Source organism: Mustelus asterias, chromosome 2 (assembly GCF_964213995.1).
Source record: "Mustelus asterias chromosome 2, sMusAst1.hap1.1, whole genome shotgun sequence".
NCBI classification, from domain to species: domain Eukaryota; kingdom Metazoa; phylum Chordata; class Chondrichthyes; order Carcharhiniformes; family Triakidae; genus Mustelus; species Mustelus asterias.
In genome coordinates this window covers 158,504,361-158,532,224 of record NC_135802.1, presented here as the reverse complement: position 1 = coordinate 158,532,224, position 27,864 = coordinate 158,504,361, and the positions used below count along the sequence as shown (strand labels likewise).

General features: G+C 47.0%; 1 protein-coding gene across 1 annotated transcript in view; it reads left to right on the top strand.

The window, feature by feature from the left end:
- The window catches only part of LOC144480323 (CUB domain-containing protein 1-like), a 65,608-nt gene that overhangs the window by 22,588 nt on the left and 15,156 nt on the right, over positions 1-27,864 (top strand). The window contains exons 4-7 of the mRNA XM_078199685.1: positions 1,185-1,514; positions 15,493-15,723; positions 16,833-17,207; positions 23,905-24,264. Of these exons, the coding sequence (XP_078055811.1) occupies positions 1,185-1,514; positions 15,493-15,723; positions 16,833-17,207; positions 23,905-24,264 (1,296 nt within the window). The remainder of the gene's footprint in view (positions 1-1,184; positions 1,515-15,492; positions 15,724-16,832; positions 17,208-23,904; positions 24,265-27,864) is intronic.

Here is a 27,864-nt window from a genome sequence, read left to right as displayed (position 1 = left end):
GTTACAATGATGCAGTCCACTGCTGAGGGCACAGCTAGAGTTGTGTGCGTAGCTTTGGTCTTTTGACCTCAAGGGCACAGTAAGAAGCCTCATGACACCAGGTTAAAGTCCAACAGGTTTATTTGGAATCACGAGCTTTCGGAGCTCGGCTCCTTCACTTGCCTGAGGAAGGGGCAGCGCTCTGAAAGCTCGTGATTCCAAATAAACCTGTGGACTTTAACCTGGTGTTGTGAGACTTCTTACTGTGCCCACCCCAGTCCAACGCCGGCATCTCCACATCATGACCTTCGGAAGGACAAACACGTCCTGGATAAAGTTCAGCAGGTTTTCATTAAAGTGATTGCTGGGTGGCACGGCGGCTCAGTGGTTAGCACTACTGCCTCACAGCACCAGGGACCTGGGTTCAATTCCGGCCTCGAGTGACTGTTGTGTATGTGGAGTTTGCACGTTCTCCTCATGTCTGCATGGGTTTCCTCCGGGTGCTCTGATTTCTTCCCACACTCCAAAGATGTACGGGTTAGGTTGATTGGCCATGTTAAATTGCCCCTTAGTGTCTTAGTGGATTAACAGGTAAATATGTGAGGTTACGGAAATAGGGCCTGGGTGGGATTGCGGTCGGTGCAGACTCGATGGGCCGAATGGCCTCCTTCTGCACTTTAGGGATTCTATGATTCTAATGAATAGAAACAATGTGCAGGGGTAAAGAGGGAAAAAGCAGGAGAAATGGCACTAAGTTATGATGCTGATTTGGAGAGCCAGTGCAGACACAATGGGCCGAATGGCCTCCTGCACCATCACAATTCTGTGATAATGTAGCTACAATTCTTCCAACTTGATCTGGGGCAGTGGGGAAGGAGTTTCCACAATCAATGTTCAGGAAGGATATTGTTCAGGAAGATATGGAGGCGATTAGCAAAGACCTATGTCGGCATTAAGCAATTAAATGAAAATGTGAAGAAAATTAAAGAGTGCTGTCGATGGAAGAGGTAAAATCTGAGCTGATGTATTTTAAATTATCACGGTTATGAAGGGGTTTGAGGAAAATGGGGATGGATTGTTAGGATTAATCTTTTGGGGGGTGGGAGGAAGCCAGTTCTGATGGACCGATTGATCACGTTTCTGTTCTTAAGGATACTGGAGTTCCTGGTGCTGAGATGTGGCTGCCATTTTGTGTCTAATCCTAGGCTTCAGCGTGGTGGACGTGATGCTGCAGCCGGATTCCCCCGTCTACTTCATGGCAGCAAACTGGCCCAGTGGGTTTCCGAATGATGAGCTGATGTGCTGGAACTTTTCTGTCCCCGTGAGCTACCATGCCAACGTCACCATAGAGAACATCACCCTCCCCCAGTGCGTGAAAAGGACACTGGAACTGTACAACGGGCCACCGATGCGTGAGAGGACGACAAAGAAATATGAAGCGGATTTCGGGCTGACGTTACAGAACTGTGACATGGACAAAGCCAGTCCCGAGGGCTTGACCTTGAGGTTCAAAGTTGAACTTTTCCACTATGGAGGTAGGCGTTTCTCTATTCTTTATAATGACGTTACTCCTTCAGGCTGCAGCACTGAGGGTCGGGTACTTAACGGCGCAGGATTCATTTTTGCTTGGTTTTTATGACCCCGTCTCCATCGCCACTCAATGGGCAGCACTTAACTTCTGAATTGCTGGAACTCCCTCCCGAACAGCACTGTGGGTGTACCTACACCACTTGGATTGCAGCAGTTTAAGAAGGCAGCTCACCAGCACCTCCTCAAAGGCAATTGGGGCTAAATGTTGGCCTAGCCAATGACACTCACATCCCATGAAGAAATCAAAGCTGTCCATTCAGCCCATCAGGACAGTGAGACACTTTCAAAGAGCAATCCATTTAGCCCCACTCCACTTCTCCAATTCTTTACCACCTACAGTGTTTATCCAATTCCCTTTCAAAGGTTAATATTCAGTCTGTTTCCACCACCCCCCCTCCATCATTACAAATCCGAAACACCCAAGTCTCCCCTCCTATCGAAACATTGGGCAAATCCCACTATCCCACTGCAGAGACACTCCAGTATGATGCCGAGGGATCGCTCCACTGTCAGAGGTGCCATTTTCCAGATGAACTGTGATGCGCGATTAAATCACTCGGGAGGCTAGATTGTACCCGGGAAATAAAGGCTTTTATTACTAACAAGAATGGAGCACACTATATACAATACAATCCCAGACTAAAAGGTCACCAGGCAGTGCAGTGACCTTTATACTTCTCCAGGTAGGCGGAGCCAACTGGAGTGTACCACAGAACAATATCAACAGGTAGAACAGCCCAACCCTAACCCCAACAGTGACAACAGTAACATATCTACAAACACCCATAGTGCTGACCATCTATGGTTCAGTACTCATAGTGGTAACCAACTATGGTTCACCACAAACTATTAATGGACTAGCCGCTTAAATACTGTGGCAGCAAGAGCAGGTTAGAGGCTGGGAAACCTGTTAGCCTGTTGTGTCGACAGTGGCTTTCCAAATTAGCATCATGACATAGGGACATTCCCCTGCTTTTTTCCTGTACCCCTGCACATTGTTTCTATTCAAATAATCATTGAATCCCTACAGTACAGAAGGAGGTTATTCGGCCCATCGAGTCTGCGCCAACCACAATCCCACCCAGGCCCTATTACCAACATTTTTATACAACCTATATGCAACTATCCTGAGGATAAATACCTCTCCCCACTAGCTAGCTCACATGGAAAGTGATCTTGCTTTACAAACTCCTGGTAGCCCCCACTTCTGACTCCCCAAGGCCTGTCCACCATCTACGAGGCACAAGTCAGGAGTGTGATGGAATACTCTCCACTTGCCTGGATGGGTGCAGCAGCACTCGAGAAGCTTGACACCATCCAGGACAAAGCAGCCCCGCTTGATTGGCACCCAATCCACAAACATTCACTCCCTCAACCACTGATTTGATTTGATTTATTGTCACACGTATTAGTATACAGTGAAAAGTATTGTTTCTTGTGCGCTATACAGACAAAGCATACTGTTCATAGAGTACATAGGGGAGAAGGAAAGGAGAGGGTGCAGAATGTAGAGTTACAGTCATAGCTAGGGTGTAGCGAAAGATCAGCTTAGTGCGAGGTAGGTACATTCAAAAGTCTGATGGCAGCAGGGAAAAAGCTGTTCTTGAGTCGGTTGGAACGTGTCCTCAGATTTTTGTATCTTTTTACTGATGGAAGAAGGTGGAAGAGGGAATGTCCAGGGTGCGTGGGGTCCTTAATTATGCTGGCTGCTTTTCTGAGGCAGGGGGAAGTGTAGACAGAGCCACTGACGCACAGTGACAGCAGTGTATACCACCTACAAGATGCACTGCAGGAACTCACCAAGATTCCTTAAGCAGCACCTTCCAAACCCATGACCGCTACCATCTAGAAGGACAAGGGCAGCAGATACATGGGAACACCATCCTGACTTGGAAATAGATCACCGTTCCTTCACTGTCGCTGGATCGAATTCCTTCCCTAACAGCTCTGTGGTTGTACCTATACCTTGTGGACAGCAGCGGTTCAATAAGGCAGATCGCCACCATCTTCTCGAGGCCAATGAGAGATGGACAACAATTGTTGGCCAAGCCAGCCACGCCCGCATCCTTTGGATGAATACATTTTTAAAAAATTAAACCAAGACCCCAACTGCTCTTTCGGTTGGATGTGAAATCTTGTGGCAGATTTCCAAATTGGAGCGAGACGGTGCCCCCTGGTGTCCTGACCAATATTCATCCCAGCAACCAACATCACTAAAGTTATCAGGTCATTGTCAAATTATTGTTTGTGGGATCTTGCTGTGCAACGATTGATCTTTCCTGCATTGCACCAATGATTGACTACACACCAATAGTACCTCATTGCCACTTTGGATGTCCAAAGGTCATGAAAGATGCTATGAAAATGCAGTTTTTTCCTTCTGTTACTTTATAATCTTTCTCCTACACTTTTTTATTCTTTCACCTCCATCCGCCCCACGTCCTGCTTTAGCCCCCCAACTACCCCTCACCCTGACATATCCCTCCAAGGGCTGATTCTCCTGTGACTCTTTGCAGTTGGCGCCTGTAGCTTGCTGGTCCGATGAGTTGTTTTTGTCTCTGGGCGAGGAGCTAGTTTGCATCTACCTGCTTCCCAGCACTCCCTTTCGTGGGCAACTGCTGAACAGCTTAATTGAGGATATATCTGCGTGACAAATGAGTCCTTGGCACTGTCAGATACAATTAACACTGCCCGTTCAGACTTTCCAAGTGTGCGTTTTGGTAGAATTTTGCTCAGTTTCCACAGCAACAGGAATTAATTCTTGGTGATGTTTCTCTGCATGCTTTCTTCCTGGCTGCTCATCCAATTGGTGTCCGTAATTGCACAGATCCATGCTTACATAGCACCTGGAGCCGATTCTGTTGTCGGGATTAGTGTGTGGATCGGGCCAGACTGGGAGTGGGTTCGGGATGTGGCTTGGAAACATGGGCAAGGCGCGGTAATGTGTTGGGAAACTTGAGACTCGATGTCCACTTTGAGACGGGGCTTTTCTCTTGTGACTAAACATGAGACGTAGGAAATTCTGATTTGCATTTTGCAGCACTCCTCTGCCTTTCTTCCCGATCGAATTGACAGACGCTGATAGTGATATGGGGGAGGGTGAGGGGGTGGGAGAACAGAAAGAATGGCTGGAGCTACAGAAGTGAGATAACTGAATTAATGTGCACAGTTCAAAGAACATCGCCACACAATCTATTCTCTTCACCTCAGCAGGCAATCGGCTAGAATCAATAGCACGCGTTCAGTGGAGAGGAGGTTTCCTGGGCTCAGTTTAATGTAATGACGTGCTGTTCATGCACCATGCCAGGCAGCCTCCACTGAGCATTGCTGATCAAGAGGTGACTCATTACTGGCAATGAATAGCTCTTCGAAACCTGGTGTCTGCATTTGGCAGACAGGCTACATCTTAAGAACCCTGCCAATTTTTTATTGAGCCTGTCCAACATCCCTCCCTCTTTTACCAGCTCCTCCTTGTGTGTCAGTTGGGATTTCTTGGGAATTCGGCACCATGGCATGGTGGTTAGCATTGCTGCCTCACAGCGCCAGGAACCAGTCTTGGGTCACTATCTGTGCGGAGTCTGCACGTTTCCCGCCATGTCTGCGTGGGTTTCCTCTGGATGCTCCGGTTTCCTCCCACAGTGCAAAAGACGTGCTGGTTAGGGCGCATTGGCTGTGCTAGATCCTTCCGTGGAGATGCCGGCGTTGGACTGGGGTAAACACAGCAAGAAGTTTAACAACACCAGGTTAAAGTCCAACAGGTTTATTTGGTAGCAAAAGCCACTCACCTGAAGAAGGGGCTTGGAGCTCCGAAAGCTTGTGTGGCTTTTGCTACCAAATAAACCTGTTGGACTTTAACCTGGTGTTGTTAAACTTCTTACTAGATCCTTCCCACAGTGTACCCAAACAGGCGCCAGAGTGTGACGACTAGGGCATTTTCACAGTAACTTCATTGCAGTGTTAATGTAAGCCTACTTGTGACACTAATAAATAAATATGCTCATCATTGGGATCCTTCGAGTAGCGCAAGGAAGCTTGGGAATTCATGCAAAATATTCGGGTGCCAGAGATGGTCCTTGCAGGTTTCCTGTCTGGAAGCAATTTCCTTCACTAATCCACTCAAAGCAGCAAGAAAAAGCACCCCTTTAGGTCTGACACAACGTCAGATGGCAAGTAAGAACAGTCAAGCATGACCACAATGAGCAACATGACTATCTGCTCTGTACGTGTTCACTCTTGACTGGTTTTGATGCAACATTGCATTCTACATGAACAGATCACTGCCCAGACCCACTTATAACTCCAGCATCACATTCCAGTTTTAGTCAGTTTATACAAGTCTACAATTCCTTTCCCAACCTCGGATACGCGAACAAAGCCAAAGAATTGTGAACAGCAAATGTATCAAATTCACCCCACTGCTCAAGATTACTGTGTTGAAGTACGTTTGCCCAGTTGTACTGTGGCCCCTCACTAAGCAGAGGGTTGGGATAATGGGCTAGTACTTTAACTGGCACAATGTGACACGTGGTGTCCTGCAAAGATCCCTGTTGGAGCCTCAGATATTCACCGCATCTGTTTGCAACTTAAATGATGGGATAGAAAGTCACATATCCAAATTTCCTGTCAATGCAAAGGTAGCAGCCATTGGGATCCAATTTCAAAATAAAGGGGAAGCCATTTTGCCCATCAGGTCTGCAGCAACTCTCTGAAAGAATATCCTACCCAAACCGCTCACCCTATTCCTGTGCATTTGCCCCGCTAATCTCCCCAATATACCCACCTTTGGACACTAAGGGGCAATTTAGCATGGTCAATCCATCTAGCAGCACAGTAGCACAGTGGTTAGCACTGCTGCTTCACAGCTCCAGGGTCCCAGGTTCGATTCCCGGCTCGGGTCACTGTCTGTGTGGAGTTTGCACATTCTCCTCGTGTCTGCGTGGGTTTCCTCCGGGTGCTCCGGTTTCCTCCCACAGTCCAAAGATGTGCGGGTTAGGTTGATTGGCCAGGTTAAAAATTGTCCCTTAGAGTCCTGGGATGCGTAGGTTAGAGGGATTAGTGGGTAAAATATGTGGGGGTAGGGCCTGGGTGGGATTGTGGTCCGTGCAGACTCGATGGACCGAATGGCCTCCTTCTGCACTGTAGGGCTTCTATGTTTCTATGTTTCTATCTACCCTGCACATCTTTGGATTGAGGGAGGGAACCGGAGAACCTGGAGGAAACCCACGCAGACACGGGGAGGACGTGGAAACTCCATGCAGACAGAGGCCGGAATCGAACCCAGATCCCTGGCGCTGTGAGGCAGCAGTGCTAACCACTGTGCTACCATGCCGCAAATGGAATTTTCTACCCCAGAGGGCTGTGGAAGCTCAGTATTGCATATGTTTAAAGCAGAGATTGATAGATTTCTAAATAGCAATGGTGTGACGGGATATGGGGGGGGGAAAAGGCACTGAGTTGGATGATCAGCCATAATGAGAGCAGGCTCGATGGGCTGAATGGCCTGCACCTGTTCCTGCTGTAAGCAGTGCAGATAGAATGGTAACGGTACAGAGAGATATTGAGAGAGTAGATGAATGGACAGAGCTTTGGAAAATGGATTTCAGCATTGGCAAAGTGGAGTTCATCCACTTTGGACCTAGAAAGGACCAGATAGGGGATTTTCTAAAGGGGAGAGACCAGATGCAATAATTTAGGGGTTCCATATACACCTTGGGACACCACACTTTAGGAAGGATGGATTGGCCTTGGAGAGAATGGAGCTTAGATTTGTTTAAATGATACCTGGGAGAGATACAAAAGTGTCCAGAGAGGCAATTTTTTCACACCGAGGCTGGTGAGTGTCTGGAACGAGCTGCCAGAGGGAGTAGTAGAGGCGGGTTCAATTTTGTCTTTTAAAAAGCATTTAGACAGTTAGAGGGATATGGGCCAAATGCGGGCAATTGGGAATAGCTTAGGGTGGCATGGACAAGTTGGGCCGAAGGGCCTGTTTCCATACTGTAAGCCTCTATGACTCTATGATTCCAAGGATTCTCTGGGCCAGTAATCCAGAGAACCAGGATAAAGCTCTGAGGGCAAGCTTTCAAATCCCACCACGGCAGGATTTAAATTTGATCAGTAAAGGGTGGAATTGAAAGCTCATCTCAGTAATGGTGACCATGAAACTATCATCAATGGCTGTAAAACCCCAGCTGGTTCACGGATTAATTTAGAGGAGAGATTTCACAAATTAGGATCGTATGGCCCGGAATTTAGAAGATTAAGGGATGATTTGACCAAAGATTTCAAGGCATTAAGAGAAACAGATGGAGAGAGCCTATTTCTGCAAACTGAAGAGTATAGGATTAGAGGGCATTGTCTAAAAAAACTAGAATTAATCCTTTCAGGAGTGAAATTAAGAAACATTTCTGCACAGAAAGGGATGGTGGAGGTTCAGAACTCTCTTCCGCAAATGGCAATTGATGTTAGATCGATTTATTAATTTTAAAACTGGGATTGACCAGTGAAAATTGTACCAAATGGACATGGAAGCACGGTGATTAGCACTGCTATCTCACAGCACCAGGGACCCAGGTTCGTTTCCAGCCTCGGGTCACTGTCTGCGTAGGTTTCCTCCGGGTGCTCCAGTTTCCTCCCCCAGTCCAAAGATGTGCGGGTTAGGTGGATTGACCATGCTAAGATGCCCCTTAGTGTCCAAAGACATATAGGTTAGGGGGCTTAGCAGGGTAAATACGCAGGATTATGCAGATAGGGTGGGTCTGTGGGCCTGGGTAAGACACTCTTTCGGAGAGTCAGTGCAAACTTGATGGGCCAGGTGGCCTCTTTCTGCACTGTGGGGATTCCGTGGTTCTTTGATATGGTAATGTTACCCTACTCTCTTCACTGCTTACAATAGGAACATAAGAGCAGGAGTAGGCCATTCAGCCCATCGAGCCTGCTCCGCTGTTCAATACAATCGTGGCTGATTATCCACTCCAATGCCTCTTTCCCACAATAGCCCCATTTCCTTTTGCCATTGGTATTTAGAATCTATCAATCTCTGCTTTAAACAAACGCAATGACTGAACTTACACAGCTGTGTAAAGAAAATTCTCCTCATCTCGGCCCAAAGTAGCTTCCCCCTTATTTTGAAATTGGGTCCCAATGGCATCCACCTTTGTGCTGGCAGCAAATTTGGATATGTGGCTTTGTATCCCGATTTTTAAGTCGCTAATACATGAAGATCTGAGGCTCCCATAGATTAATCATCATCTCATTGAATGGGTAACAGGTTTGAGAGGTTACATGCCCCCCTCCCACTCCAGTGTAACCCTGCACAGGAGAAAAGGGTGAGATCTTCCCACTGTCACAAATCAAAACAGCTACATAAATCATTTCAATTTGTCATCCTGCTGGTTTTTCCAAAGTCTATCGTCATGGTTACCCAACAGGAAAATCTGGGAAAGATAATTAGAAAAGCTTTGAAGCCCCAGCACCCACAATGTTGAATTTAATGACCTGATTCTGTTGATCCCAGCACAGCACTTGATCATTTAACTATAACTATTGACCAAGGATGAAATAAGTCTTTAATGCGTTACAGAACTGGCTGGCTGCAATTTGACTGAAGTGAGCTTTACTCCATACTGATAATTTGTGGTTATGTTTGAAATTAACCCTTGGGCGTGGATAATTAAAGGTAATGATACCTTTTTAAAGGTGGCTGTCTTGTGGTGCAGTGGATAGCGTCCCTGCCTCTGAGCCAGAAGCCCCAGATTCGAGTCCCACCCAAGGACTTGATGGCCAAGGAAGGTGTGTTCATAACGCGGCCAAAGAGGCTGAGTACCGACCTGCAAAATCCTTCCAAACGCACGCCAGTGGCTGGTGGTGAGAGTGGAAGAGATTCCTGGTCAAGCCATAAGACCATAAGCAATAGGAGCAGAATTAAGCCACTTGGCCCATTAGGTCTGCTAAACCGACAACAATCCCACCCAGGCCCCATCCCCATTCAATCATGGCTGATATTTTTCTCATCCCCATTCTCCTGCCTTTTCCCCATAGTCCCTGATCCCCTTATTAATCAAGAACCTATCTATCTCGGTTTTAAAGACACTCAATGACCTGGCCTCCACAGTGCGGCAAAGACTTCCACAGATTCACCACTCTCTGGCTGAAGAAATTCCTCCTCATCTCTGCTTTAAAGGATTGTCCCTTTAGCCTGAGGTTGTGCCCTCTGGTTCTAGTTTTTCTTACTGGTGGAAACATCCACTCTATCCAGGCCTCGCAGTATCCTGTAAGTTTCAATAAGATCCCCCCTCATCCTTCTAAACTTCAACGAGTACAGACCCAGAGTCCTCAACCGTTCCTCATATGACAAACTATTCATTCCAGGGATCATTCTTGTGAACCTCTTTTGGACCTATCCAAGACCAGCACACCCTTCCTTTGATATGGGGCCCAAAACTGCTCACAATACTCCAAATGGGGTCTGACCAGAGCCTTCTACAGCCTCAGAAGTACATCCCTGCTCTTGTATTCTAGCTCTTTCGACATGGGGCGGCACGGTAGCACAGTGGTTAGCACTGCTGCTTCACAGCTCCAGGGTCCCGGGTTCGATTCCCGGCTCGGGTCACTGTCTGTGTGGAGTTTGCACATTCTCCTCGTGTCTGTGTGGGTTTACTCCGGGTGCTCTGGTTTCCTCCCGCAGTCCAAAGATGTGCGGGTTAGGTTGATTGGCCAGGTTAAAAATTGCCCCTTAGAGTCCTGGGATGCGTAGGTTAGAGGGATTAGCAAGTAAACATGTGGGGGTAGGGCCTGGGTGGGATTGTGGTCGGTGCAGACTCGATGGGCCGAATGGCCTCCTTCTGCACTGTAGGGTTTCTATGATTCTATGAATGCTAATATTGCATTTGCCTTCCTAACTGCCGACTGAACCTGCACGTTAACCCTAAGAGGATCTTGAACAAGAACTCCCCAAGTCCTGATTTCCTAAGCATTTTCCCATTTTTAGAAAATAGTCTATGCCTCCATTCCTTCTTCTAAAGTGCATAACCTCACACATTTCCACATTGTATTCCATCTGCCACTTCTTTGCCCACTCTCCAAACCTGTCCAAGTCCTTCTGCAGCCCCCCTGCTTCCTCAATACTACCTGTCCCTCTATGTATCTTTGTATCATCTGCAAACTTAGCAACAGTGCCTTCAGTTCCTTCCTCCAAATTGTTAATGTACATTGTGAAAAGTTGTGGTCCCAGCACCGACCCCTGAGGCACACCACTAGTCACCTGCTGCCATCCCGAAAAAGACCCCTTTATCCCCACTCTCTGCCTTCTGCCAGTCAGCCAATTCTCTATCCATGCCATGTGATGGAATGAACATTGGAGCCTCTACTCATGTTTTCATACTACTCCTAGCTCCAGGCTGCAACATGCATAGAAAAGAGCTTGCTTTCATAGGAACTGAGTGAACAATAACATCCCACCACCAGCAACAGTTAAAGATGGTGGCACAGTGGTTAGCACTGCTGTCTCAAGGGGCCAGGGACCCGGGTTCAATTCCCGGCTTGGGTCACTGTCTGTGTGGAATTTCCACGTTCTCCCCGTGTCTGTGTGGATTTCCTCCGGGTGCTCCGGTTTCCTCCCACAGTCCAAAGATGTGCTGGTTAGGTGGATTGGCCATGCTAAATTGCCCCTTAGTGTCAGGGGGATTAGCAAGGTAAATATGTGGGGTCACAGGGATGGGGCCTGGGTGGGATTGTTGTCGGTGCAGGCTCGATGGGCTGAATGGCCTCCTTCTGAATTGTAGGGATTCTATGAATATGCATGAGGCAACCAGTGTAATTTATAATCTGTTACACTGTTCTTGCTTAGTGGAAATTCTTCTGCGTTCAGTGGCTCCTGTCGAGGGTTTTAGCATTCGCGTGTATAAAGTTCGACCTCCTTAATACCCGGACATAATATTGCTGGGGTCCGAGATGGATCACCTCACTTTTTATTGGATCGAATGTGGTGCAGTGTCTCTCTGTCAAAGCTCTCTCTCTAAGTTGGAAGATAGTAGGATTGCAGTTTGAAGATTCACGATATTCGCAGCTGAAAGATCAGAATCTGAGTTTCCTTGACGTGTTCAGCTGAAGCTCTGCTGTAACTCCAGGGGGAATGTTGCACTGTTCCCATTGACAGCAGGGTCACAGGTCACCAAGTTAGCATGACTGGCCAAGGAACCAGAGACGATATGGTCGGGGGAAAGAAAAGATTCTGAAGCAGTGAGTGGTTGGGGTGTGGAATACATTGAGAGAGTATTCTATTCCACATCCTGGGTGAATGGAATTCCAGAGAGATCATGGGTGGCTGTGATTCATGTGCACATTGTCCTCATGCCGATTCCCACTGACCCAGTAAGGCCAGAGAGAATTGTGCACAGTCATTCTGGGAACACATTACTTCAAAAACAGAGAATGCTGGAAAATCTCAGCAGGTCTGGCAGCACCTGTGGAGAGAGAATAGAGTACCCCAGTCCAACGCCGGCATCTCCACATCGAGAGAGAACAGAGCCAACGTTTCGAGTCTGGAGGCGGAATTTTACCGGCATGTCCGCCCGAGGTTCGTACGATCCCGCCCAAGGCCAACGTAGAATGCCGTCTTTTGAGCCTCGCCCGCACACGGAATCTGGGTGGGCCTGCCGGTAGAACTCCGGCCTAGATGACACTTCGTCAGAGCTGAAGACAAAGTAAATAGGACGAGATTCAGCCCTGACAGTGGTGGTGTGGGGAGTGAATGTTTGTGGAAGGGGTGCTAACCAAACAGGGCTACTTTGTCCTGTATAGTGTAGACCCGCTCTGACGAAGGGTCATCCAGACTCTCAACAGTGCCTTTATTCTGTCCCCAAGATGCTGTCAGACCTGCTGAGATTTTTCAGCACTTTCTGTTTTTGATTCGGGACTGGTTCTGGATTTGGGGCCTGTGTCATTCAGACTCAAACAGCATTGATATTAATGTGAGAACATTAGCGACTGTGGTTATTTGAAGCAAAGCAAAAGAGCAACTCGGACATAACTACACAACCATTAAAAGCAGACTGAGCATCTCAATGGGTGAACTGTTACACCGGCCAGATATTCCAGTCCGCTGAAGTCAATGGAAGCTTCCCATATTTAATGGCCCTGTCCCCGCTGATGCGCATCAATTGGACACGAGGCACGAAGCTTCGGTAAAAGAAGGCTTTTATTAACTAACAATGGAACTAACAGAACTTTAACACACTATCCCAGACTGAAGAGGTCCCGCCCGAGCAGGGGGTCTTATACCTCTCCCAGGAGGCGGAGCCCGACTGGGATGTGCCACAACAGTAACAACCACAGGTGTATCAATCCCACCCTAGCCCAACAACAACATTAGAACAATCCCACAGTGGGAACCAACGATGGTTCACCACACCCCCTCCCCCCAAAACTGTGACAGGCCACAACATTTCGCTCTTTTTATTTAAGTTGCGCCTAATGCTGTTTTGGAGCATATTTGGCAGCTGCTGATCTTATATTTTATTTAGACCCCTGTTCAGGCAATTAAAATGTTAAAAGTTAGGTGAATTTGAGATGGGAATGACGTGTGCTGTTATTTGTGTCTTTGTTACCTGCAGACTGGGCGGCACGGTAGCACAGTGGTTAGCACTGCTGCTTCACAGCTCCAGGGTCCTGGGTTCGATTCCCGGCTTGGGTCACTGTCTGTGTGGAGTTTGCACATTCTCCTTGTGTCTGCGTGGGTTTCCTCCGGGTGCTCCGGTTTCCTCCCACAGTCCAAAGATGTGCGGGTTAGGTTGATTGGCCATGCTAAAATTGCCCCTTAGTGTCCTGGGATGTGTAGATTAGCGGGTAAAATATGTTGGGATATGGGGGTAGGGCCTGGGTGGGATTGTGGTCGGTGCAGACTCGATGGGCCGAATGGCCTCTTTCTGTACTGTAGGGTTTCTATGATTCTGTGACTGTTTTAATGCACTCGTAACTGATCTCCTGTGTTCCACCTTCTGTGTACCTGTGATCATCCAAAAACTTGCACCAAATCCTGTTTCTCCTGCCGCCTCGGTGTTCCCTGGTGTACATTGGCCCCTGCAAGCGACGTCTGGGTTTCATAATTTTCATCCTTAGTTTTCAAATCCCTCTATGGCCTCGCCCCCTCCTATATCTCTGGAATCCCCTCCAGCCCCACATGATAGCTGCAGGATTCTGGCCCACTGTTCCCGCTCCATAATTGGTAGCTGTGCCTTCAGCTGCCAAGGTCCCAGGTTCTGGAATCCCTTCCCTAAGTGTCTCCGCCGCTCGATCTCTGTCTGATTTCACTCCCTTTAAAGATGCTCCTGAAGATGTGTCTCTTTGACCAAGCCATTGGTCATAGAAACATAGAAACCAGAAGCAGCAGTAGCCATTCGGCCCTTTTTGAGCCTGCTCCACCATTCATTCTAATCATAAAAATCAATCTCCTGATCCCGCCCCCCCTTCCCCACCCCCCCATATCCCTTTAGCCCCAAGAACTATATCTCATTTCTTCTTGGAATAACACAACATTTTGGCCTCAACTACTTTCTGTAATAGTGAATTTCACACATTCACCACTCTCTGGGTGAAGAAATGCCTCCTCCTGGGATGGCACAGTGGTTCGCACTGCTGCCTCACAGTGCCTGGGACCAGGGTTCAATTCCCAGCTTGGGCCACTGTCTGTGCAGAGTTTGCATGTTCTCCCTTTGTCTGCGTGGGTTTCCCCCGGGTGCTCCGGTTTCCTCCCACAGTCCAAATGACGTGCTGAGTAGGTGCATTGGCTGTGCTAAATTCTCCCTCGGTCTACCCGAACAGGTGCCTGAATGTAGCAACTAGGGGATTTTCGCAGTAACTTCATTGCAGTGTTAATGTAAGCCTACTTGTGACAATAATAAATAAATTCACCTCAGTCCTATAAGATCCTTATCCTCAAACTCAGACCCCTAGTTCTGGACTCCCCCGCCATCGGGAACATTCTTTCTGAATCTACTCTGTCTAACCTTGTTAGAATTTTATAAGTTTCAATGAGATCCCCTCTCACTCTTCTAAACTCCAGTGAATATAATCCTAACCAATTTAGTCTCTCCTCATATGACAGTCCTGCCATCCCAGAAATTAACCTGATTAATACCTCCTTACGTGGCTAGGTGACAAATTTTGTTTCATCAAACTCCTGTGAAACACCTTGGGATGTTTTATTCCCTTTTAAAGGTGGTGTATAAATACAAGTTGTTGTAGTTATGTTACAAATCCAATGGACTTCTCTTGAACCATGTCAGAGATTTCTGTGGATCAGTCATAAGTCACCCAAAACAACCTTGGGATCAAATTCCCAAGCGGTGTGCATTGGTGTTACACCCCGCACTCAATTATTTTTTTTTTAAAAAGAACTAACAGACTCTGGAGCTCTGCTGGAGGTTGACAAGAATGATCCCTGGAATGAAGAGCTTGTCATATGAGGAACAGTTGAGAACTCTAGGTCTGTACTCATTTAGAAGGATGAGGGGGGATCTTATTGAAACTTACAGGATACTGCGAGGCCTGGATAGAGTGGACGAGGAGAGGATGCTTCCACTGGTAGGAAAAACTAGAACCAGAGGGCACAACCTCAGACTAAAGAGACGATCCTTTAAAACAGAGATGAGGAGGAATTTCTTCAGCCAGAGAGTGGTGAATTTGTGGAACTCTTTGCCGCAGAAGGCTGTGGAGGCCAGGTCATTGAGTGTCTTTAAGACAGAGATGGATAGGTTCTTGATTAATAAGGGGATGAGGGGTTATGGGGAAAAGGCAGGAGAATGGGGATGAGAAAAATATCAGCCATGATTGAATGGCGGAGCAGACTCGATGGGCCGAGTGGCCTAATTCTGCTCCTATGTCTTATGGTCTGCTGGAATCTTTTCATTTGTGTTTTCGTTCCTGCAGAGAGATTTGAATTTCAGCTAGGAGAGGAGGATGGTTTTTCAGTGGAAATTAAGCAGTTGCGGGAGGCTGGTGGAGATTCCTCATTTCCATCCTGTATCTGCACATATCCCCTCTGGAGCTCCAAGTGTAGCTCCGAGTTGCGGCTGGAGCCTGGAGACCACCAGAGTATCTACTTCCACTTTGGGTGCAATACAACAGAAGACATCAGCATCGTAACCACCAAGAATATCTGTGAGTATTCCATCTTTTTCTAACTCACGAGGCCAGTTGGAAAATATGCTATCTTCGATCTTGTGTTCTTTGAGGAGTTTATTGCGGAAATTATTAGAATGAGCTTGAAGTTTGGAAGCCATGGCCAAGATTTGGCTCAAGATTTCTGGCTCCTCTAGGCAGCGGGAGTGGGGGAGGGGAATGCCTGAGATTTCAGTGCTGGCTGGCGTGAGACTTTCCTGGTGGCCGCCATTTTAGAGGAGTTGGGTTCAGGAGATGGTACGGCAACCAATGTGATGATTTGGGTCTTTAAGAGTCATGCTGTCTCCAACTAAAGGTGGCCAAATGGGATTTTCCAGTTGGCCTCCAGTTTTCCACACCAGTGGTGGGGGCAAGAGCAGCGACGGGCTATCCTGGCGCGGGGGACCTGTCCTGATTCATATCGTTGTGAATGGACAACGTCATGTGGGGGACTGCCAGATGTGCATAGTTAAATGGATGCAAATTGGGATCTTGTGGGTTTAGGAGTACCAGCTCACCATGGTGATTTATGCTAATAGCTTCTTTTTATTCATTCATTGGATGAGGGTGCCATTGGCCAGACCAGCATTTATTCCCCAACCCTAACTACACTTGAGAAGGTGGTGGTGAGTCACCTTCTTGAACTGCTGCAGTCCATATAATGTAGGTGCAACCACAGTGCTGTTAGTTTATGGTTAAAGTTTATTTAGCATGAGGGAACCGGACAGTTTAAATCAGGAGAAATTGTTCCCATTGTCACAAAGTTTGAGATTCGGGTGGTGGCAGGGGGTGGGGTACCAATTTAAGGTGATTGGCAAAGGCACTAATGGCAACGTGAGGAAGATCATTTTTACCCAGTAGGTGGTTAGCACCTGGCACTGCCCAGGTGTGTGACAGGGGCAGGTTCAATCATGGCTTTCAAAAGAGAATTAAATTGACATATCTAAAGAGAAAAACTTGAGGCTGTGGGGAAAAGGTTGGCAAATGGGACTCTGCACTTGCAGGGAGCTAGTATGGACATAGATGTGCTGAATGGCCTCTTGCGCTGTAACCATTCTATCATTTTGGTCAAAAAGTTCTTAATTTTTCCTTCTTTCTTTCTCTCAAAGCCTGTAAAGATTCAGAAGATTGTCATGTCAGCAATGTGGTCCTGGCCTTGCCAGACGTACTTTCAAAGCTGCCAGTTCCTCAGCAAACTTTCAAGTGGATACTCAAACAACCGAAAAATCTGACCATCGAGTTGGTCTCCCAGCGATTGAAGCTCCGACAACTGGTCCCGGGCGAGGCCTGCGAAGGTGGCTTGATGTACAACATGAGCACTTTCAACCAGGCTGGGGCCAGGTCTAATGTTGGCCAGTTTTGTCCTGGTGGAGCGATGGAACAGATCCAGACAGCTGACCATGTCTTACTGGAACTGACGACTTCTACAGGGTGGAATGTCAGTGAACTGGATATCAGCCTATCTTTCATTCCACGTCTTACAGGTAACTAGTTAAAGAAAGACTTGCATTTATGTAGAGCTTTCACAACGACTTTATTGAAATGCAGTCACTGTTGAAAAGTAGGCACCTTTCAACCCCGTGACCTCTACCATCTAGAAGGACAACGGCATTAGATACCTGGGAACACCACCACCTGGAAGTTCCCCTCCAAGTCACTCACCATCCTAACTTGGAGATATGTTGGCTGTTCCTTCACTGTTGTTGGGTCAAAATCCTGGAAGTCCCTCTCTACCAGCACTGTGGGTGTACCTACACCACATAGACTGCAGCAGTTCAAGAAGGCAGTGATGTACAAAGGGACACCCAGGTTCCTTTTGTGCATCAACATTTCCCAATCTATCACCACTTAAATAATACTCTGCTATTCTGTTTCTCTTTCCAAAGTAGATAACTTCACATTTATCTACATTGTACTGCATCTGCTACGTATTTGCCCACTCGCTCAACTTGTCTAAATCACCTTGAAGCCTCTTGATATCCCCCTCATCACTCTCATTCCCATCAAGTTTTATGTCATCAGCAAACCTGGAAATGTTACATTTGGTTCCCTCCTCCAAATCATTGATGTATGTTGTGAATAGCTGGGGTCCAAGCACTGGTCCCTGCAGTATCCCATTAGTCACTGTCTACCACTTCGAAAAAGACCCGTTGATGCCAACTCTTGTTTCCTGTCTGATCATCGATTCTCAATCAATGCCCAAATATTATCCCCAATCCCATATGCTTTAGTTTTGCACATTGACCTCACCCCTAAAGCTTTCTGAAAGCACTGTCGGGAGTGCAGCACTGTCGGGAGATGGAACATTATATTAAGGTCCTGTCTGTCCCCTCTCGTGGATGTAAAAGATCTCTCTCATCACTAGAAGAGCGTGGAAGTTATTAGTGGCCTGGCCTTTATTTATCCCTCAACTAACATCACAAAATAGACCACCAGGTCGTCACTACATTGCTGTTTGTGGGAGCTTGCTGTGCACAAATTGGCTGCTGTGTTTCTGACATTGTAACAGTGGCTACAATTGCAAAAGTATTTCACCAGCTATAAAGTGCTTTGGCAGGTCTAGGTGGTTGTGAAAGGTGCTATATAAATGTAAGTCTATTTTTTCCTTATTGTTTTTCTGATGCTTTTTCTGTGAAATCTAAATTGGCCACTTCAAGAACCAAACCACTGAGTGAGGGTGACGTATATTGGGAAACCGGGTTAGACAAATACCTCATTAACATATTCAAAGTGGCTAATGCCTCGAGTGCCTACAATGCAGCTTTTACCGATAGGGTGACGCTGTAACGCAGGGAATAACGATTGTTGTGAAGTTGAGTCTGTTATTACTGTCGTAGTACTGAATGGTCCTTGTCTTTATTTGAACAGCATTTCAGTCGAACCATCCTTTAATTAAAATGTTACTGGTTTAGTTAAAGTTCCTGGTTGGTACAACTTGTTAATTATTCACTTAAAATGAGTGTCAGGTCTTTATATTAGTGAACCTCTAAAGATTAATGTAAAACAGTTAACACCTTCCCAAACACTTGAACCAGATTACAAAACGAGGTAACAGGGATTAACCTCTGCGTCGCAACACCATGCATGCAATATGGCAGAGACATTTCCCCCACAACCTCACCCAACCCAGTCACAATCTGTCCTTTCTGTCCACATTTCCAACCCAGAAAATAGGCACCAATTTCTGTCCATGATGTTTATCTATCAACCCGATTTCTGATCACTTGGATGGCTCCAAGTAGCTCTGATATTCTTTGCCAGTCATTCTCTGAAAGATGTGGATGTTGCAATATTCCATTTAGAATTGAAGAGAGCTGATGGGTTTTATGCAGAGTTTGTGATCACTGCCTGGGCAATCACCAAAGCATTTCAAGTTGGCAATTTGGGCATTTTGTTTCTTGCTGGTCATGGTACAAAGGTTTCAGACAGGTGTGCCAAAGACGGGCATCAATTGTCTTATCCCTGGAGTGATATGCTAATATTTTCCCAACTTTGCCCCTGCCTCAGATCATCCACAGCTGGAACCCTCGCCCCTGTCTTTGTAACCTCTCGACTGGCCGACTTCCCCCCTCCAACCCTCTGCAAATCTGAGGTCAACCAAAACTCTTTATATTCATTCATGGGGCATCACTGGCTGGGCCAGCACTTATTGCCCATCCCCTAGATGCCCGCAGGCAGTTAAGAGTCAACCACATTGCTGTGGCTCTGGAGTCACATGTAGGCCAGACCAGGTAAGGACGGCAGATTTCCTTTCCTAAAGGACATTAGTGAACCAGATGGGTTTTTCCGACAATCGACAATGGTTTCATGGTCATCAGTAGATTCTTAATTCCAGATATTTTTTATTGAATTCAAATTCCACCATCTGCCGTGGCGGGATTCGAACTCAGATCCCCAGAACATTAGCTGAGCTTCTGAATTAATATTCTAGTGATAACACCACTGGGCCATTGGCTTCCCATTGCTCTGCTGCTCATTGCATGTCCTTGCTGGCACCGAGCCCCAACCATCCATCATCCCCATCCTCCCTGGCCTCCATTGGCTCCTAGAATCATACAGTGCAGAAGAGGCCCTTCAGCCCCTCGAGTCTGCACCGACACACGAGAAACACCTGTCCTCCCACCTAATGCCATTTGCCAGCACTTGGCCCATAGCCATGGGCTCGCCGCCCCCCCCCCCCCCCCCCCCCACCACCACTTCCTGTTGCCTGTAATCTCCTCCCACAACCTATCGCGATATCTGCGCCGCTCCATCTCTGGCTCTCCCTGAGCGCCCCAAGTTTTTAATCCCTTCACCATTAGCAACGATGTCTGGGGCTGGATCCCTAAGACTAGAATTCCCTCCTGGAACCTCTCTGTCCCTCTACTTTCTTGCTTCATTTAAAGTGCTCTTTAAGACCTCTTTGTCCAAGCCTTTGGTCATCTGCCTTATTACGTGGCTCAGTATCTAATTTGACTTTACAAGGCTCCTGCGAAGCGATTTGGAGCACTCTATTGTGATAAAGGCGCTGTATAAATGTAAGTTATTGTTGTAAATGGAGCCATTGGCCACACTGGTTTGTAGTGCCCTCGATACATTGGTGTCATTTATATTAGAAAACTGTTTCTGAGGGCAAAGCTGCAATGTTAATAGAGGATAAAAGCAGATTAATAAGCTGAATCTCTTCCCCAGCTGTTCCACATGAATGCAGCAATTTTATCCAAGTAATTCTGATATTTGCCATGAGATTATCGCAATGCTAACAGGAAATGTCATGTGTTCAATGGTGACCTGCGATTCGCCAACCAATAATATCAAAGCATAGAAAACTTGGAGTCGTAGAGAAAAACAGCATTGAAACAGGCCCTTCGGCCCAACTCATCCATGCTGACCAGGTTTCCTATACTGAACTAGTCCCATTTGTCTGCTAAGCTAAAAGCAAAATACCGCTGGAATCTAAAACAGAAAATGCTGGAAAATCTCAGCTGGTCTGGCAGCATCTGTGGAGGGAGAGAATAGAGCCAACATTTCGAGTCTGGATGACCCATCGTCAGTGTCCCATTTGACTGCGTTTGGCCCACATCCCTCTAAACCTTTCCTATCCATGTACCTGTCCAAATGTCTTTTAAATGTTGTAATTGTACCCACCTCTACCCTCTCCTCTGCCAGCTCATTCCATACCCACACCACCCTCTGTGTGGAAAAGTTGCCCCTCAGAGTCCTGTTCTTTTTAACTTGTGGAACAGAAGGAGGCCATTCAGCCCATGTTATCTACACCTGTTTAAGTGCTTAATTTTTATCTTATTCTGAGACTGACCCCATGATTTAGATTCTCCAAACATTGGTTGTGTACCTCTGCTCTCAGTTTTCCCCACTCCTCACTCGGGAATTTACCAATCCCACTGTAGGTTTTTTTTAGTCAAGTATTGTTTAAGAAATGATGCCCCAAAGTGCTTTTACAGCCAATGCAGGGACTCCTGAGGTCAAGCCGTTGTGGTAATTAGCAGCAGCCAACTTTATGCACAGCAAGCTCCCACAAACAGTGATGAGATAATGATCAAATAACCTATTTTTTTGGCTAATGGGCAAATATTGATCATGGAACCTTGTGTGCCTTTTGAAGAAGGCAGAGGGGTTATCATCTCATCTGAAATGTGGCACCTGTGACAGTGCAGCATTCCCTCAGTACTGCACTGGAGCATCAGCCTAGATGATGTGCCCATTTCAGGAATTTCAGCTCACAGCCGTCTGCCGTGGAGGCTCCCCACTGAGTCCTGCCTGACATTCACATCTAACTTTTACACTTAACAGCCCAAAAAAAAGAACCAATTTTACCAGCACGGTGGCAGAGTGGTTAGCATTGCTGCCTCACAGCGCCAGGGACCCAGGTTCAATTCCGGCCTCGGGTGATTTTAATTTCGATTCGATTTATTATCGTCACATGTATTAGTACACAGTAAAAAATATTGTTTCTTGCGCGCTATACAGACAAAGCATACCGTTCGTAGAGAAGAAAACCAGAGAGTGCAGAATGTTTTGTTACAGTCACAGCTAAGTGTAGAGAAAGATCAACTTAATGCGAGGTAGGTCCATTCAAATGTCTGATGGCAGCAGGGAAGAAGCTGTCCTTGAGTCGGTTATGTGCAGAGTTTGCACGTTCTCCCCGTGTCTGCGTGGGTTTCCTCCGGGTGCTCCGGTTTCCTCCCACACTCCAAAGATGTGCAGGTTAGGGGGGATTGGCCATGCTAAATTGCCTCTCTCCAAAGATTTATAGATTAGGTGGAATAATCTTGTAAATGCGTGGGGTTATGGGGATAGGCGGAGGTGAACACCAGAGTGGGATGCTCTTTCAGAGAGTTGGTGCAGGCTCGATGGGCCAAATGGCCTCTTTCTGCACTGTAGGGGTTCTATGGTTCTATATTCCAGGAATTACTAACTATGGAAACAGATAAAAAGTCTGCCACCAGGTGCAAGAAGAGAATTGGAACAAATAAAAGATTTGTTTCTCTTTGACCGAGTCTTCAACCTCTCTGCTTTCTGAGGAAACATTGCAATGTTAATGGAGGAAGAAGTACAAATTGCTGTGTCCCAGCTGTTAGATCCTAATGCAGTAATTTCACACAACCAAGTGTGATCTGTAATGATATTGAGTAGCTTTAGTCTAGAGCAAATCATAGAAAATTACTACGCTAAGTGAGGCCATTGAACTGGCTCGTTGAAAAAGCAAAAACAATCATGCTCTTCCCTGCCACCCACCCATAATCCTGGATATTCCTGATCCTCAGCCACGCGTCCAAAGCATTATTCCTGAAGTCAACTACCACCACCTTTTCCGGTCAAACATTCCAAATTCCAACAACTCCGAGTGAAAACATTCCTCCCCCTCTTCTCTCCAGACCTTTTGCCAATCATAGAGGTTTACAGCACCAAAAGAGGCCACTTGGCCCATCGGGTCGATGCCAGCAGAAGAGCGAGCCACACAGCCCCTTGCCACTTCCCGGCATTTGGGCCTTAGCACTGAGGAGCAAATCCAGACACCTTGTCAATGAGTTGAGGGTCTCTGCCTCCACTGCCCTTTCAGTGAGTGGGTTCCTGACCCCACAACCCTCGGGATAGAAACCACATATCGGGACTGCCTTAGTGGGCCTGTTCCTGTGCTATGGTGTTCTTTGTTCTAATATTTCTGCCAATCATTTTTTAAATCTATGCCCCCTAGTCACTGACCTCTCTACTAGAGCAAATAGGTCATAGAATCCCTACAGTGCAGAAGGAGGCCATTCGGCCCATCGAGTCTGCACCGATCACAATCCCACCCAGGCTGTACTCCCATCACCCCATATATTTACCCTACTAATCCCTCTGACACTGGGGTCAATTTAGCATGACCAATCAACCGAACCCACACATCTTTGGACTGTGGGAGGAAACCGGAGCACCCGGAGGAAACCCACACAGACACGGGGAGAATGTGCAAACTCCACACAGACAGTGACCCAAGCCGGGAATCGAACCTGGGTCCCTGGCGCTATGAGGCATCAGTGCTAACCACCGTGCTGCCCCGGTCCTTCCCATCCACCCTACCCAGGCCCCTCACAATTAGAATTATAGAATCCCTACAGTGCAGAAGGAGGCCATTCGGCCCATTTGAGTCTGCACTGACCACAATTCCACCCAGGCCCCCATTCCCGCAACCCCACATATTTACCCTGCTAATCCCCCTGACACTAGGGTCAATCCAGCACGGCCAATCAACCCAACGCGCACATCCTTGGAGTAATTATGTCCATCTCAATCAAATCTCCCCTCAGCCTCCTCTGTTCCCGGGAGAACAACCCCAGACTATCCGCTCTTTCCTTATTGCTGCAGTTTTCCTGTCCTGGCAACATCCTCAGAATGTTTTTGAATTTATGGCATTTTGATATTGGCCTACCCAGAATGGCAGGTAATTGGCCACAATTGGATTGTGAATTTAGTCACTCAGGCAGTGCCTTCCTTTCCAGATCTGTCTCCCCCTTGTTCTTTCCTGCTGTGTTTTAAGAGCCTTTTCCCCCTTGTTTTATAATGTGTTTTGCGACGACATCTTGTGTCAGGAGTAATGGTGATGCCTGTTCCTGTATTTTACAAATGGAATGATCAGATTCCGCTATCCATCGCCCTCTCTCCATTTAAATTCACTTGTTTCTCTTTGTCTTCTCTCGGTAGATGACTATATTATGAACATTATCCCAGAAGTTGACTCCCCACTGTCTCTCCTGACTCCTAACTGGGGACCCGGAATGCCGAATGATTTAGTGGCATCGTGGAATATCTCCGTTCCCCCAGGCCATGAGGCTGAACTGACTTTGTTGAAACATTCCGTTCCAAAGTGCGGACATAGGCACGTGATCATTCGCATCATAGAGCAATGGGAGGAAGCCAAGAGTTGGACCTACAGTGAAACAGACGGGCTGCTGGAATTGCTCGACCCCCTGACTCACACCTTCTGGCTGAACGTGACTAACTGCTATTCTTCAAGTGGACAACTGAACCTCTGGTTTCAAGTACAAGTGTCAGAATATGAAGGTAAGAAACAGTCAGCCAAATTGTGCGTCAAGAATAAAGAAAATTACTGCACAGGAACAGGCCCTTCGGCCCTCCAAGCTTGCAACGACCATGCTGCCCGACTGAACTAAAACCCCCTACCCTTCCGGGAACCATATCCCTCTATTCCAATCCTATTCATGTATTTGTCCAGACGCCCCTTAAAACTCACTATCGCAACTCTCCATCCACTATCGTCAACTGGAGCTTGCTTTAACATAGAAGCATACAAGATACAAGGAGGCCATTCGGCCCTTCAAGCCTGCTCCGTCATTCATCACGATCATGGCTGATCATCCAACTCAGTAGCCTAATCCTGCTTTTTCCCCATTACCTTTGATCCCATTCGCCCCAAGTGCTATATCCAGCCGCCTCTTGAATACAGTCAATGTTTTGGCATCAACTGCTTCCTGTGATAATGTATTCCACAGACTCACCACTCTTTGGGTGAAGAAATGTCTCCTCACCTCCGTCCTAAATGGTCTACCCCGAATCCTCAGACTGTGACCCCCGGATTAGGTGGATTGGCCATGCTAAATTGCCCCTGAGTGTCAGGGAGACTAGCAGGGTAAATGCATGGGGTTATAGGGATAGGGCCTGAGTGGGATTGTTGTCGATGCAGGCTCATTGGGCCGAATGGCCTCCTTCTGCACTGTAGGGATTTTATGATTCTAAAGTTATAACTTTGCAACATTCAAAAACAGGTGCAGAGCAGTGCATTGACTCTCAGATAATCTCATCAAAGTAGCACTTCTGTTAAATCTGGTGTGTTTTATGTTTTTTTCCTACACCTAATCAGTAAGCCTGTGAAAAGACATTGTGATATACTATTGCAATGTTTTCAGTGAAATCGTTTGATCAAATCTGAAATTGCAATGAAATGTTTCTTTTTACCTCTTGTTCAAAGTGTAAACCAGACGGATTCTGATAAACCTGCCCACACACAATGTCCTGATGCAAAACATTCAGGAGTAACCATTTACTTGGATCCGAATAGAACCACGCAGGTTTACAGTGGGTCAGCACTGCTGCCTCACAGCACCAGGGACCCGGGTTCGATTCCCGGCTTGGGTCACTGCCTGTGCGGAGTTTACACGTTCTCCCCGTGTCTGCATGGGTTTCCTCTGGGTGCTCCGGTTTCCTCCCAGTCTGAAAGACGTGCTGGTTAGGTGCATTGGCAGTGCTAAATTGCCCTTGGTGTACCCGAACAGGCGCCGGAGTGCGGTGACTCAGGGATTTTCGCAGTTATTTCATTGCAGTGTTAATGTAAGCCTACTTATGACACTAATAAATAAACTTTTTTAAAAAATGAATACTGTAACACACCAGTGACTGTGCAACAGTGAAGTTGATGAATGCCAACTTTGGAGATATAAGAGAGATGGTGGCGTAGTGCACATATCACTGGAGTAGTAATCCAGGGGCTAAACCCGATGCTTGGGGAACATGGGTTCAAATCCCCACCACGCCAGTAAATTTGGTTAATAAATCTGGAATACAAAGCTGGCCTCCGTGATGGTGACCATGAAACTATCATTGGATTGCCGTTAAAAACCCATCTGGTTTACTCATGTTCTTCAGGGAAGAGTGGCAGATGGAAAAGGAAATCTGCCGTCCTTACTTGGCCTGCCCTTCGTCAGTTCAAGGGCAATCCAGGATGGGCAACAAGTGCCGGCCTTGCCAGTCAGTGGCACTCTCATCCTGTGAAAGAATCACCAGCCAGCACGCTGGAGAACCCCACACCAGGATGCAAAGCCATCTATACAAGAGAGAACAAATACACCCCCTAAGGAGCGTGCGTGTGTATGTATGTGTGTGTGTGTGTGCATGTATGTGTCCACAACAACTATCCGCATTCCAGTTTACACATTCACACAATTTCAATAAATCACGGATATTTAAAGTTTATTTGTTAGTTACAAGTAAGGCTCACATTAACACTGCAATGAAGTTACTGTGAAATTCCCCTAGTCGTCACACACCGGCATCTTGTTCGGGTGAATGCACCCTAACCAGTACGTCTTTCAGTCTGTGGGAGGAAACTGGAGCACCCGGAGGAAACCCACGCAGACATGGGGAGAAAGTGCAGTCCCCACAGAGACAGTGACCCAGGCTGGGAATCGAACCCGGGTCCCTGGCGCTGTGAGGCAGCAGTGTTAACCACTGTGCCACCATGCCGCCCTATAAGAAGCATCGTGTATTTGTTCCATCGGAGTGAAACAAACGCAGCTCCAAAATTGTTTAACTATTTCCCATTTTATCCTGAAGATCCATAGCCAGTGAATGTGGCCCAGTGTTTGTAACACTGTATGTAAACTCCCCCGGCATTTTTGATTCCAAATGTGATGAGGTTAATTGGATAATTATAGAATGTAAGTTTTGGTGCATACACCAATGCCCAGAGAAAGCGGTAAAGGTGCATGAATGAGTTTGAATTGCGGGACATGGTATTTAGAAACTTAGTGCCAGAGACTGAAAGGAGCTGACAAAGGATGACACCGCGAAGATGATGATAAAATGGGGCAGCACAGTGGCACAGTGGTTAGCACTGCTGCCTCACAGCGCCAGGGACCCGGGTTCGATTCCCGGCTCGGGTCACTGACTCTGTGGAATTTGCACATTCTCTCCGTGTCTGCGTGGGTTTCCTCCGGGTGCTCCGGTTTCCTCCCACTGTCCAAAGATGTGCAGGTTAGGTTGATTGGCCATGCTAAATTGCCCCTTAGTGTCCGAAGATGTGTAGGTTAGGGAGATTAGCGAGGTAATTACATTGGGTTACAGAGATAGGGCTGGGTAAGATGCTCTTTCGGAGAGTCGGTGCAGACCCTAGGGGCCGAACTGCTTCCTGCTGCACTGTCGGGATTCTACGAGGTAATGCATTTTGGAAGGTCCAATGCATGTAGGAATTATACAGTAAACCGTAGAACCCTTGAGGGTATTGACAGGCAGAGAGATCTGGGCGTACATGTCTATCAGATTGAGAGGCGTGGATAGTCAGAAGCTTTTTTCCCAGGGTGGAAGAGTCAATTACTAGGGGACATAGGTTTAAGGTGCAAGGGCAAGTTTTAAGAGATGTGCGAGGCAGATTTTTTACACAGTGTAGTGGGCGCCTGGAACTCGTTGCCGGAGGAGGTAGTGGAAGCGAATACGGTAGTGACTTTTAAGGGGCGTCTTGACAAGTACATGAATGAGATGGGAATAGAGGGATATGGTCCCCGGAAGCATAGGGGGTTTTAGCTCAGTCAGGCAGCATGGTCGGTGCAGGCTTGGAGGGCTGAAGGGCCTGTTCCTGTGCTGTAATTTTCTTTGTTCTTTGTTCTTCATGTTCACCGATCACTGAAAGTGGCAACGCAGGTGGATAAGACAGTCAAGAAAGCATACGGCATGCTTACCTTCATTGGTCGGGGCATTGAGTATAAAAATCAGCAGGTCATGCTGCAGTTGTACAGAACCTTAGTTAGGCCTCATTCGGAATATTGTGTACAATTCTGGTTGCCACACTACCAGAAGGATGTGGATGCTTTGGAGAGGGCACAGAAGAGGTTTACCAGGATGTTGCCTGGTCTGGAGGGTATTAGCTTTGAG